The 13,770-nt window shown below is 46.5% G+C and overlaps 3 protein-coding genes across 3 annotated transcripts; 2 read left to right on the top strand and 1 right to left on the bottom strand.

Moving 5' to 3' along the window:
* Positions 1-3,574: 3,574 nt before the first annotated feature.
* LOC111067801 lies at positions 3,575-5,067 on the bottom strand. The gene has a single exon (XM_022357109.2). It carries the CDS (start codon positions 5,027-5,029, stop codon positions 4,013-4,015), a length of 1,017 nt encoding a protein of 338 aa, XP_022212801.1. The 5' UTR covers positions 5,030-5,067; the 3' UTR covers positions 3,575-4,012.
* A 1,099-nt stretch (positions 5,068-6,166) lies between these two features.
* LOC111067768 (hydroxyacylglutathione hydrolase, mitochondrial) lies at positions 6,167-7,488 on the top strand. The gene is given in 3 exon segments (XM_041592634.1): positions 6,167-6,309; positions 6,596-6,751; positions 6,754-7,488. Coding segments are annotated over 3 exon segments (888 nt in total). The 5' UTR covers positions 6,167-6,239; the 3' UTR covers positions 7,416-7,488.
* An 88-nt stretch (positions 7,489-7,576) lies between these two features.
* LOC111067887 lies at positions 7,577-13,712 on the top strand. Its single transcript, XM_041592628.1, has 7 exons — positions 7,577-7,701; positions 7,771-7,866; positions 7,910-8,648; positions 8,710-11,242; positions 11,363-12,730; positions 12,791-13,267; positions 13,333-13,712. Exons 1-7 carry the CDS (start codon positions 7,675-7,677, stop codon positions 13,568-13,570), a joined length of 5,478 nt encoding a protein of 1,825 aa, XP_041448562.1. The 5' UTR covers positions 7,577-7,674; the 3' UTR covers positions 13,571-13,712.
* Positions 13,713-13,770: the final 58 nt, after the last annotated feature.

The raw sequence follows: 13,770 nt of genomic DNA, 5'->3' as shown, positions 1-13,770 counted from the left end.
CGTGTTTACGGGGCGGAGTGGTGGGGGTATCTAATGAATGCCCGTGTGCATTTTCTTGGAATTTACATCAAATTTCTATGACATTGCTTAATTTGTTTTTTGCACCGAGTTTTGTGGCTATGTTTTTTTTGTGTATTTTTTGCATTTAAAATGCAAGATATATTCAACGAGTCGACGAGTATACATATATGTACATATATAGAAAGTCGAGTCTGTGTCTCGGTCCCAGACCCAGACTCAATGCAATTTGATGCCCTGGCGGAGGCTGGGATTGGGAAAAGAATGCTCGTTGCGCGTTGAGGAGGCTCTGCCGCTGTCGTTGCCTCTGCCTCTGCTCATCTAATGGGATCAAATTTCAATTACAAAATTCTACTCTCCTCCACCTCCACTGCTGCATTCAACACACAACACAACACGAAATGGTGCGATAAAGTAAAATGAAATAAAAGTGACATGGACACAAAGGTGACAATCCATCCACAAAAAGGCTAAACAATTGCGTTGCGTTGCCCCCAGGAACACAGGAACACAGAAACACAGAAACAGGAGCACTTTTCCAGTTGTTGCTTGCTGCCTCTGCTGCCTCTGCTGCCTCTGCTGCTGCTGTTGTTGTTGAAGGGAATTCATTAAGCATCAAATTAGGAGGGTTGACAATTTCGTCACACTCAACGCAACGCAACGGAGTTCCAGGTCCCAGGTTCCAGGTCCCAGATTTGTCACAGCCAGAGGCAGAGGCAGGGGGAAAGAGATGCGATCGATTCTCTGGTGAGCGACAGAGAGAGAGAGAGAGGAAGAGATTACTGCAGGTGTCGATACCGATTACCCGAGCTTTTGTTGTTGCCTGGCAACACCCGCGCTCCCCCCCCGGTTAGGGTGTGGGTGTGGGTGTGGGTGTGTGCCGTGCCCTCTAATTGACCGCAGGAAAAGGATTGTAAACTGTAAACGCAGCCCAGCTAATTCCATTATTAAAATCACGTGTCAGGACTTACAGAGCCGTCGGCAGAGCTGTTGGCCGGAATCCACACAAAGCTTTTTGTATTATTATTAATTTTTTTGTTTCTTTTTTTTTTACTGGATTCTTGCTTGACTTGGGCTTGGGCTTGGGCCTGGGCGCAATGGAAATGCGTCTTTTGGTTCGTTCCCACACTATCATGTTTGGCTGAGGCAAGCAGATTTTTTGCCTCGAGTGTGTTTGGTGTCTGCTTCCTAAATAATGCAAGCGCATGAATGCAAATTGTATCGCTACAAATAAATGGAGCTGAAACAAATTAAGTGCAGTCCAAAATTGTGAATAAAGATAAGAGCATAGGCGTAGATAAGGAAAATGATTGACGCTATAATTAAGTAAGAAAGGAACTAAACCCAGAGGATACCAACATATTAGCACCGAAATATCGATAGAGTGGAATTCAAATTTAAAATAAATATATTTCCCATTTAAATTAAATATTTTCATCTTTAAATTTTATATATTTCTTACAAATTTATTATATTATATGCGGATTAAATATATGCCATATAACAATGACTTTTGAATATATGTATTTATGCTTAATTCAAGGTGAATTATATTTAATTTAACCAAAATTTGTAACCAAAAACCGAATAGATAGTTTAAATACCATTTCTTTCTGAGTGTGGAATATTCAAAGTCAAATATTCATCGAAAAAATGTTTAGGACGATGGTTACGCAATTCTTTGCAATATAATTCTGCAATTAAATATGCATATACATATTCCTTATTTTAGTTTAGTTCCTTAAATTAAAAGGCACTTCAAATCATTGATTTTCCTATATCAATCGGTCATATCTTTTCTTCCCATTTTCTTCTGCCTCAACTTATCTTAATCCCTACATCCTTTATCCTTTATCCTTTGGCTACTTCCATGCTGAATAACTAAATTTTCTACTCTTGTTTCAACAGAGTTCCAACTTATTGCATCACTCAGCATTCCATTGTGTGTAGTGACACCCCCACCCGCTCAAGTACCCAGAAATCTGGAAACACTTGGGCCATAATCTCCGACTATTACTCAATTTCCCATGCGAAAATCCTTAAAGTTCCTCTCAAATTTGTATATTTACTCATAACTTCTTGCATAACCATTTGCGGCTGTCCAGCCCATCGTATGCCCATTGTATGCCCATTGTATGCCACTATTGTGCCACTCTAGGCGACAGACTGACCACAAATTGCTTAACTTCTGGCAAGGAGAGACAGACAGACAGAAGCAGAACACACTGATATTTAGCAAACGTCATGGTCTTAGGGATTGTTACGAGGAACCTGCCCGGTTAATCCTACAATTCCAGTTCACAGAGCGAGAGATGGAGAATAGAACAGAAAATAGAGCAGCCCAGAAAACAGCTTAACAGCTGTAATCTTCAAATTCTGAACAAAACGTTTTGTAAAGTGTCCCCGGGATGTGTCACCTTGTCGTTGTTCCTTTCACCGTCTATGTCCCGTCCCCGACCCGTCTGCCTCCATTCATGAATGCAGTCTGCTGCTGCTGCACGGATTCCCCTTATCCCGTCTGTCGATCACACAATAATGGGCAAACCGAGGGTATTATACGCGAGTAGGCGGGTCCCCTTAGACCCAGAGACCCCGAGAATTCCTCTATTACGTCTGAAGAGGGTAAATGATTTTCGCACCTTGTATTTCGATTGTCAGATTGGAAATTATTGCTATATGTACATAAAGATGTTTTTATAGAGACATTGTGACATTCCAATTAATAATCTTCGGTTTACCGAGAGAGAATAAGTGAAATTAGTAGCGCAAATCAATCAATGCTTCAGGAGCTTCATTAATTTCAAACATATGTCGAGAAACACAACAATTTCCATCAGCTAATTGGAGGCAAGAGTTTTTCGGCGTTTCCCCCATTCAGAAAAAAAAAACACACACACACACCGAAAGGGGTGCATGTGCATGTGTGTAAGATGATCCTGCGACGGCAACCGCCTCATTATTCTCATTAATGAAAGCTTTGTGGCGGGCGGGCGGGTCTCTGTCTCCTCTTACTGAAAAACAACTATAAATCAAATAAATACACATTTGTTTTTGCCCGACTCCTCCAACTATTTGCTTACACCTGAGCTTTACCAATTCCATTGATATTTTTCTTTTCTAGATTTGAATATGATAATTCATTGGTTTGGTTTGCCTGGCTCTACTTCCTGAATGGGGGGGGGGATTCCGTTTCCATTGAAAAGTGAAACTTAACTGGAAAAAGGTAACCAAACGCCTCGCCTTGATAGGCATCGCATCGTCTTTGCAGAGATCAGTTTTATTGATTCTATTTCGAGTGCAAACAAAGAATATTCTTGGGAAATTTGCACAGTGGAAATGGCTGAATGGAAAAGGATAATGATGAGATAGAATCGGCAATCCATTCACAAGTTACCTTTAAAATATTCACAATAAATCCATGGCTTGCAGATCCTTAACTGACTCGGTTGAAGGAAGTAAAATTGTTATAAAATTTACTCTTCCTTTTTTTTAACCACTTCAAATAAAACTCTCGCGGGACACAATTAGTTGGTTTATTTTTTTAACAATTTTATTTTAGACATATGCTTCCTTGCCCCCTGGCGATGTCCTGGTGGAACGACCACAAAATGAGCAAATAAATCATAAATGTTTCTCTCTCCGTAATTGAGCCTCGTCTCGCCTCGCACACCCTTAAGTCCAGTGTTGGGAGGGGGGTGAGAGGGTGCTGGCTGTCGCTATGGCTATGGCTATGGCTATGGGCTATGGCTATGGGTGTGCTGCGAAACAAGAAAAAACAATGTAATCCGATCCAGGTTCGGAATGTGCGTAATATTGTGTGTAATCCGTGAAGAGGGGACAGGGAAGCGGGACAGGGAAGGAGAAGCAGAATTTACCCCGATATCCTTTTAGGGGTTGCAGTGACAGGCTCCGCCCACGGAACGAAACGGGAAACGGAACAAAACTTAATGGGAAATCAAAGGAATTTAACATATAGAAGAACAAACATGGAAAATCAAACATTTTTGGATAAACGTCGGCCATGGCGGTGGTTGACATCGACCAGTCGCAGGCTGCCGCATACAGTGGCCAGGGGCTTCAGGAAATGAGCCAAGGCATCACCCACAGGCTCCGTAATGTCACGCAAGGAGCAGAGGATGTTGTACACAAGGATCAGGGGCGGCTGCAGAAAACCATTGAAGAGCGTGGTCAGCACGGGCTTCAGCACGTAGTCGGAGGTCAAGTGCAGCAGTCCCACAATGAGAGTGTTGACCAGAGAGAAGAGAACGAATCGGTAGCTCTGCAGAATGAAGGCCACCACAAAGGCCACGGCAATGTGGAGCAGGCCGAACAGCTCCGCCCAGAAGTGGGTGGCATAGGTGGTGGCCCGATCGGCCAGGACAATGGCATTGATCCTGGGATGGGTGTCCGTGGTGCTCAGGTAATCGGCACAGCCGTGCTCGAACGGATAGATACCGATGCAGGTGTGACGCGACTCCTCCTTCTTGTTCCAGTGCGGCTCGGGCAGATCGTCGATAAGGTTGTGCGAGTGCTGCGGCTGGCACTTGCACATGTTGTCCAGAGCGTTCATCAGGCGGTTGACAAAGCCTGATTTCGCCTTGGTCTGCTGCGGCGCCTGGGATGCCTTGTTCGACTTGGCCCTCGGGTGGACTCTGGCACGGCCACGCAGTGGCACAAAGACCCGGGGACGCCTCTTCGAGTAGCGCTGGAACTCAATGCGCTCCGGCTTTTCATTCAGCAACTTCTCTGGCTCGGCACGCATCTTGTATAAAGCGGGCTGCGAGCTGGCATCCGTCGTGGTGCCGGTTGTCTCCTCCAGTTGGTCGTTTTTGAACGCATTGTACTGGCTCTTGATCTTGACATCTTGGAAAATGTCCGATTCGCTGGACATTATCATGCGCGGCCGGACCTTCTTGAGTGGAGACTGTATTTTGGCTGTCACACCCACATGATGGACTCCAATCAACATGGATTCTGAGTTGGCGCAGTCCAAATCGGTTGATTCGTACATTCTAGCTTTGGACTATTTAAATTCACATTCAAAAATAACTGACAACTGTACTTCGATAGCTTGGTTATCGATATCACTGGGCCGGAATCGAAAAGAGTGGGAATGTTTCTTTCACATATTTATCGCACAAAAGTATCGGGTATTTAATCTTTTTTACCGATAGCTGCGTTTCATTATTTCATTGATAGTTTCATTTTTTTTCTTAGATACCGATAACTGCGTTTCATTATTTCATTGATAGTTTCATTGATACCGATAACTGCGTTTGATTATTTCATTGATAATTTCATTTTTTTCATTGATAACGATAACTGCGTTTCATTATTTCATTGATAGTTTCATTGTTCATTCATTGATACCGATAACTCGTTTCATTATTTCATTGATAATTTCATTATTTTCATTGATAACAATAACCTCGATTCATTATTTCATTGATAATTTCATTATTTTCATTGATAACGATAACTCGTTTCATTATTTCATTGATAGTTTCATTGATACCGATAACTGCGTTTCATTATTTCATTGATAATTTCATTATTTTCATTGATAACGATAACTGCGTTTCATTATTTCATTGATTATTTCATTTTTTTCTTTAATACCGATAACTGCGTTTCATTATTTCATTGATAGTTTCATTTTTTTTCTTTGATACCGATAACTGCGTTTCATTATTTCATTGATAGTTTCATTGATACCGATAACTGCGTTTCATTATTTCATTGTTTCAATTTTCATTGATAACGATAACTGCGTTTCATTATTTCATTGATAGTTTCATTGTTCTTTCATTGATACCGATAACTCGTTTCATTATTTCATTGATAGTTTCATTATTTTCATTGATAACGATAACTGCGATTCATTATTTCATTGATAATTTCATTATTTTCATTATAACGATAACGCCCGTTTCATTATTTCATTGATAATTTCATTATTTTCATTGATAACGATAACTCGTTTCATTATTTCATTGATAATTTCATTATTTCATTGATACGATCGCATCTAGATCATAGATCAAACTCCCAAAAATATATCAGCCAAAATATATATCGATATAAAATATATATTTAACATTCCGGCACTTTTCCAGAACAGCAAAAAAAATTTACATAAACCGTAAATACCACCCAAGTGCCTTTTATTAATTTAATTCATCTCACCAAGCATTAGCTTAGCTAAACTTAAAACCGCTTAAATGTTGTCATCGGCTTGGCGCAGCGTGGCTACCAATGTAGAACAATATATGACAGCCGCCTATTTCCGAGGTTCGTCAAAAAAATTGCGATTGCAACTCCTCAGGATTGCGATTCCACCTGGTGCTGGATCAATACAAAGACGATTTCTGGCTGTTCCTCCCGTCTGTCAAAGTCCCGTCAACCGTAATCTATCCATACTCGTACATATTATGTTTAATCTAATCTCTCTCTCTCTGGGCCCGAAAGCTTGTTGTTGCCGTTGTCACTGTGCTTGGTTTTTGTTTTGTTTGCTTGTTGCACCGCTGATTGCTGTATCCCCGCCATGAGCTATAACCCATTCTGTGTCTCGTTTCAGTTCAGAAACTGCGTAAAGTTGGTCTAAGAGGCATGCATAGCACATTGGAGGACGTTAATCTGGAGGGCATGCAGGTGAAAATCCTGCCGGCTCTGCAGGACAACTACATGTACTTGATTGTGGACAATAAGACGCGCGAGGCAGCTGTGGTGGATCCGTCCAAGAGGAGAATGTGACGCTCAATAAGGTGCTGACCACCCATCATCACTGGGATCATGCCGGGGGCAATGAGAAGCTCGTCAAGTTGTGGGAGAAGGAGTTGGAGGTGTATGGCGGCGACGATCGTATCGGCGCGTTGAACAAAAAGGTTCGCCAAGATGACAGCTTTACCATTGGCAGTCTCAACGTACGTTGCCTGTCCACTCCTTGCCACACCACCGGGCACATTTGCTATCATGTCACCGCCGGCGATGGAAACGGCGAGGGAGCTGTCTTCACTGGCGACACTCTCTTCCAGGGAGGCTGTGGCCGCTTCTTCGAGGGCACACCCGAGGAGATGTACGAGGCGCTGTGCACTAAGCTATCGGCCCTGCCGGACACCACCAAGGTCTTTTGTGGCCACGAATACACACTGCAGAACATGAGCTTTGCCCGCCATGTGGAGCCCGATAACGAGAGTATACAGCAACGCATTGAGTGGGCCAAGCTGCGACGTGCATCTCAGGATCCCACAGTGCCCTCCACCATTGGCGAGGAGAAGATCTGGAATCCGTTTATGCGTGTCCACGAAGCGTCTGTTCAGAAGCATGCCGGAGGAGCAACCGATCCCATTATAACCATGGGCAAGTTGCGCAAGGAGAAAGATAACTTCAAGGCCTAAGGGCTTTTTATTTGATAAATTTAAAATGTGATTATTGGATTTTGTTGTGAATAAAATGGTATTGTGAAGCTCACACCTTGCGTCACCTTATTATTGCTGCACACCATGCACGCTCATCGGTATATGATGTGGTATATTTCATAAATACTATGGTATATTTCTGGGCGTCAGTCACACTAATGATCATTCAAACAAAAATGGCGGTCACACTCCCAATGAGATTTTAAAATCACAATATTGCCATAATTTTGCCCTAGAAATGGATAAAAACAATCGTAGAAGTTCGGTGAGTGTTGTTGTACTTTAAATATACACTCGAAGATTTAATTAAACAATTGCATGCATGCATTTTAAGCTGCGGCAACCACCAACAGCCAAAGAAGACGATCAAACAGCACCAACGACGACGCGCAATTCCTTGCTCAAGCGTCGCACACTTGGAGGGGGTGCAATTTATACAAAACTGCAGTCGTAATAATACTTGTCTGCTGCACAGGGAATTCGTGAATACAGAGGAGCCGCACTATTGGGATAACTCCTACGAACTATCGGATCACACCAATGGCGAAGACAGCAGAGAGAGGGCATCGAAAACTGGCCCCTGCCAGCAGACGCCGACAGCGGACAAGGAGAATATACCTCTGCAATGTGAGTACGAAAGTACCCGAATCGATTCGACGCTGAATCTACGGACGAGCATCGGCATGGATGTGCCCATGTTTCCATATGAAAAGAGTCGGAACACGAGATCGGAAACGAAGCCGAATAGTACGGTGAGCAGAGAGTCGCTCTATGCCGAGAGTTTCTCGCTCTCCACGATTGGGCGGGACAAGCTAAAGGATGCGATGTACAACCATCGAATAATGGACAAGACCATCGATCTGATGCATATCTCATCGAAAGCCAGGGATGACTGCTCGTTGGAGTTGTCCTCGTTCGAAAAGGAGCAAATGAAAACACAACCAACGAGATCTGTGAGTGATTCCGTTATGGACATCACGCCACTAGGAATCGCTGATCCGGTCCCACCCCCAGCTGCCGCTGCTGCTGCTTCAGCTAAGCAGAGTTTCATGGACCTGGAGCAGGAGTTCCTCAATTGCTCTCATCAACGTCTGACAACGAAAGCAACGGAGAATATTAATCCTGTACAGAATGCGGGGAATATGGAGATGGAAGAGAGCCGAAAGGAGAGCCAGAGGCAGGCAGATGCATCCTTTGACTGCGACATGAATGGTTGGTAGCTTCCTTCTCCTCCCTTTTGGCAGTTTTTAATCTGAAACTTTTGCTCTTGCAGTCTCCGGTGCTAGAGACCGTTTGCCATCGAATGGCTCCTTCGAAACGGAGTCCAACAATAGCACCATCAACTATCTGGGAGACGAGTCTGTTCTCATACCATATGACATGATTTCCGGGAAGAATATCAGCAAAAAGTTGACCTTCCGCCAGCTGAACGATCAGCTGGAAGCGGGCAAGATCAAAGTCCTTGTGAACGGCCCCAGGACGCCCACAACCGATCGCAGCACCAAGCAGAAGAGGTTTTGGCATGGCCTCCATCAGGATCAAGATCAGGATCCCATGGGCATCAACATAAGGAGCATCAAGCCGCGGGGAACGTTGAATTTCAGTGAGAATATGACCATGTCCCCCCTGGCACAAGCAACGCCAGTGGCAGCGCGTGTGGCAGTGGAATTGCCGAGAGAAAAGCTGATGGTACCACCACCGGACGACAAGCGCAAGTATCGGCTCTCGCAGGCGGATGAGATGATGCTGGACAACACGAACTTCCTGGCCCATGCCAAATTGGGCGATGAGACCCAATCCCGCAATAATTCCAAGAGCTTCACGAGACGAGAGACAACATATGAAAACTCGGAGCTCGATTTGGGTTTGCCCTGCAGACAGGTCAACTCTCAACCATCGACCATACAGCAGGAGGCAGCATCGAAGCACGCCAAGCCCAGACAGACCATTAATCTGCCCGCGGAAATGGAACAGGATGTGTTTCAGTTGGAAGAAGCTGCTGCTGCCGCCTTCCCTACAGGGCGCTCCTGTGCCCGACGTACGTTGCACATGAATGAGTCCATGGACCAGGAAGCTACGACGCATCAGCAGAGAATGAAGAGCCGTCAGGTGGTGGAGTCTGTTAGGGAAGAGATTGTCTGCCAGTCGGAGGAGAACGTCCAACACAAGGGCAGCAAATCGAAGCGCAGAGAGACTCTGCTGATGGAGGTGAGCATGGAAGAGGATATTAGAGGTCCCACCAAGGAGGTGCTTCTGAAGGGAAATGCTCCTACCATAGCGGAGCAATCTAAGGCCAGGCATACACTCCACATGGCGGAACCGCTGGAGAGAGACGAAACTCTCCCCGGGAATGCCGCAGCAGAACCCGTTGAGGCGCATCAACCAATGGGATATCAGAGTTCCAGAGCTAGACAGACCATTCTTCAGGCGGAACCAATAGAGGAAGATGCTGGAACTAACGTCCCACAACCACCGGCCCCCGTTTGGGTACGCACCAAAACGAAACGCAGAGAGACTCTGCTGATGGAGGAGAGCATGGAAGAGGATATTATAAGTCCCCTGAAGGAGCTGCATCTCAAGGCAAGCGCTCCTACGCTGGCAAAGGGTGAATCTAAGGCCAGGCAAACTCTCCACTTGGCGGAACCGTTGGAGGAAGACGAAACTAACAGTCGGAGTGCTGCAGCCAATGGGGCCATAAGGAAGTCGTATGTGCAGCTGCCAGCACCTGAACCCGTTGAGGCGCATCAACCAAGATCCAAGGCTAGACAGACCATTCTTCAGGCGGAACCAATAGAGGTAGATGAGGCAACTATCAGAATGGATAAGCCCACTGGCTATCAACGTGGCAAGTCCCGACACACTCTCCTTTCGGCAGAGCCCATAGAAGAGGATGTTATGGCACCAAAATCCACGCTCCAGCAACATTCAGCTGGACAACAGCGCTCGAAATCAAGGCACACGCTCCTCATGTCGGAGCCCATAGAAGAAGATACGAATCAGGCCAGAGAACAGCCACGCCACGCCAGATCCACAAATAAGGAGGAGAATCTACCCATCGAGGAGGATTTCATTGAGGAGGAGGAGGTGGAAACTAAGCGGATCGGCCACTCAACTGTGTATCGGTCTTTCAAATCGCGGCACACTCTGCTACTGTCGGAGCCCATAGAGGAGGATCACACCAAGGAACATCAGCCCACTGAGGCTGTGACCACTGGATATCGTTCGTCAAAATCTAGACAAACTCTGATAATGTCAGAGCCCATCGAGGAGGACCAAACCAAGGAACAGCCTCTGCTTACGGAGAAGTCTTTCAGGGATGTGGCCGCTGGATATCGTTCGTCGAAATCTAGACAAACTCTGATAATGTCAGAGCCCATCGACGAGGAGACGAGCACTGCATACCAGAGTTCCAAACCGAGAAACACTCGCGAATCCAAGGAGAAGATTCCAAGTGTGGCCTCCAACTCCAGAAATACGCTTCTAGTGGCTGAACCGATTGAAGAAAATTTTACAGCCATTAAGACGTCTAAAGCACGCCAGACTCTGCTCTTGGCCACCTCCATGGAAGAGGAGAAGGAAGAGGAGAAACCGCTGACAAAACCGCCACTCGAGGGGTCTACCAAAGTGGCTACAAGCCGTGGCTCCCGCGCCCAGCAGACAATGATCATGTCTGAATCTATGGAAGAGGAGAAGGAAGAGGAGAAACCGCTGACAAAACCGCCACTCGAGGGGTCTACCAAAGTGGCTACAAGCCGTGGCTCCCGCGCCCAGCAGACAATGATCATGTCTGAATCTATGGAAGAGGAGAAGGAAGAGGAGAAACCGCTGACAAAACCGCCACTCGAGGGGTCTACCAAAGTGGCTACAAGCCGTGGCTTCCGCGCCCAACAGACAATAGTCATGGCTGAATCTATGGAAGAGGAGGCGGAGGAGGAGGAGGACGACTTCCATAGTCCCCTGCAATCCTGCAATCCTTCGGAGCTACTACCGATCACCCCCATGCAGAAACAAAACCGCTCAACGTCTGGTAACTCGATGAATGAATTTGAGGAGTTCGAGGAGGAGACCAACCGGTCGGCTGTACCTCGCGGTCCGCTGCAGGCATTACTGCTGCGAAAACGATCCATGTATCAGTCCGTGAAAATGGATTTGGAGGGGGAAGCCTCAGGACTGGGCACTCCCATACGGCACAGTGGACATGCCAAGAGATTACCCACCCACCTCACGCCCAATCTGCCAGAGTCCAAGAAGCGGAACACCCATCTCTTTGCGGACAGTAAAATGCTGGAGGTGGAGCAGCAGCAGGAGGCGATGGAGCTGAGTGCTTCCATTCAGGAAGTGGCGTCGGCAGCAGCGGTGAACAAATCACGTATTCCCATCCGAGACTCAATCAAAATGGAGAACTTTAACGAAACTGTGCAGCCTGTGAGAGACTGTCAGGGTCTCTCACGCCAATCACGTCTCTCACGTCAATCTCACGTGATGGATGATTCAGATGTGATTGAGGTACTGCCGCCGCCGCCGCCGCCGCCCCCAGCCACCGCATTCGAGGAGAGGCACATCACCATTTCGGATGTGTCCACCTACTTTCAATGCCAGCCGTGGCAGGTGAAGAAGGAGCCGGCCGGGACTATGACAGAGCAGGAGCCCCGGGAGCAGCGCAACTCTGGCAATAGGGATAGTGGAAGCTCCACGGATCGTTCGTTCAAGAGCTACGCACCCACAAATCAAAGATTCATCAATCTATCCGGGGACACGACCATCTTTTCGGCTGCCCTAGTGGAGAACATCGATATGGATGAGCAGGAGACCAATCCGATAGACCATGTGCGGCTCAGCTTGGTCTCCACGCTGGCGGATGAACCGGACACGGATGAGGAGGCGCCGAATGAGGGCGCTGAGGGCATGCCCGCACAGCCAGAGCCTCAGCCCTGCCAGGAGCAGAAGGAGAGGTCTCGAGTGGTGGCTGCTGGGTCCAGCGCCTCCTGCAGAAAGTGCGCCAACTGCAGGCGATCCCTGAATGACACCAAGCTGAGCAACGATTCCTTTGTCCTGCCCTCCCTCCCCGAGTGGGATCTGACGCGGGAAATACAAATGCTGCGACGCGTGAGACAGAAGCCCAACTTGGATGACGTGACCAAGTACTGGCAGATCAAGGAGCACGAGAGGCAGACCAACGCCCTGGAGCACGCTTTGGACAATTCGACTTTAGAGGAGGGGGAGGAGGAGGAGGAGGCGGTCAGAAAGTGGGACGTCAACGAAGTGTTGGCCGCATACAAAATGACGATGGAAGGGTGAGATCCATAGAAAAAACCATTTTCTCATTCATTTTAAGTCCATTCCGCACACCCTAGATTCAAGCGCAATCTGGCCGGAAGCCAGGAGGTTATACAGCAGATTGTCGAACCACCAGAGGAGACGTTCTTTGACCGCCTGGAGGATCTGTTGGGCGAGCAGCAGCCCAACTGGATCTTTGACTATCAGCTAAAGGTCTCCCGCAAATTGATATTCACCCATCGACTGCTTGCCACATTTCGCCTGATTGTGGACTACGAGACAGTGGATGAGATGGAGACTGCCATACGGGTGTGCTACATCGAGGTGGAACGGGCCACAGCCGGTTCACTGCAGCAATGGACAGCGTTTGAGCATCTGCTCGACTTTCAGCTGCAGCTCAAGCTGCCAGTGAATCTCACCAACTCCATTGAGGGCAACAGTGTGGAGGAATTCGCACAATTTCTGCAATGCATAGACACAATTTGTGTGGACATAAAACGCACATTCCACAAACTCTTGACGGTTCTCACGACAACAAGGGCGAGTCTTCTAAGGTGATATCCATTGGCGATCCATTCAAATGGTCTGTCTGAAATTTCTCGTTATTTTTTCCTTTTAGGCAAGCGAATCGAATGGTTATAAAAAAGACTGTGCGCCGGCATATTGAGGTGGATAAGTGTACGCGCATTGAGAAGACCGATTTCGTGATGGAGATAGCCAATGTGGAGAGAATTTCGTTCACAGATATTCTGCAGCCCAAACTGCATTTCTTCAGCGAAAATATACAGTTTCTGCCAAAGGGAGTGGCTTTCTTGGAAGCATTTCTAGATCATCCTGAACAGTATCTGAAAGCTTAATCAATTTGTACAATTTAATATCATGTATATTTGTTATTAAAAAATTTGTTTGGAAACGTAACGTCTGCCAAGAGCGAAGAAGAGTTGGCAGCACCTGCCAACAGGTATTTAGTATTTTGACAGAAATAGCTGTACAAAAAGTAGTTTGTATTTTGGGCCAGCGTGACCGTTTATGGTATTTAAATGGTATTTCTCGAAAC

The sequence above is a fragment of the Drosophila obscura genome, unplaced genomic scaffold, assembly GCF_018151105.1.
Source record: "Drosophila obscura isolate BZ-5 IFL unplaced genomic scaffold, ASM1815110v1 contig_181, whole genome shotgun sequence".
Taxonomy (NCBI): Eukaryota; Metazoa; Arthropoda; class Insecta; order Diptera; family Drosophilidae; genus Drosophila; species Drosophila obscura.
Note: the sequence above shows the minus strand (reverse complement) of the source record. Positions and strands in the feature narration are given on the sequence as shown.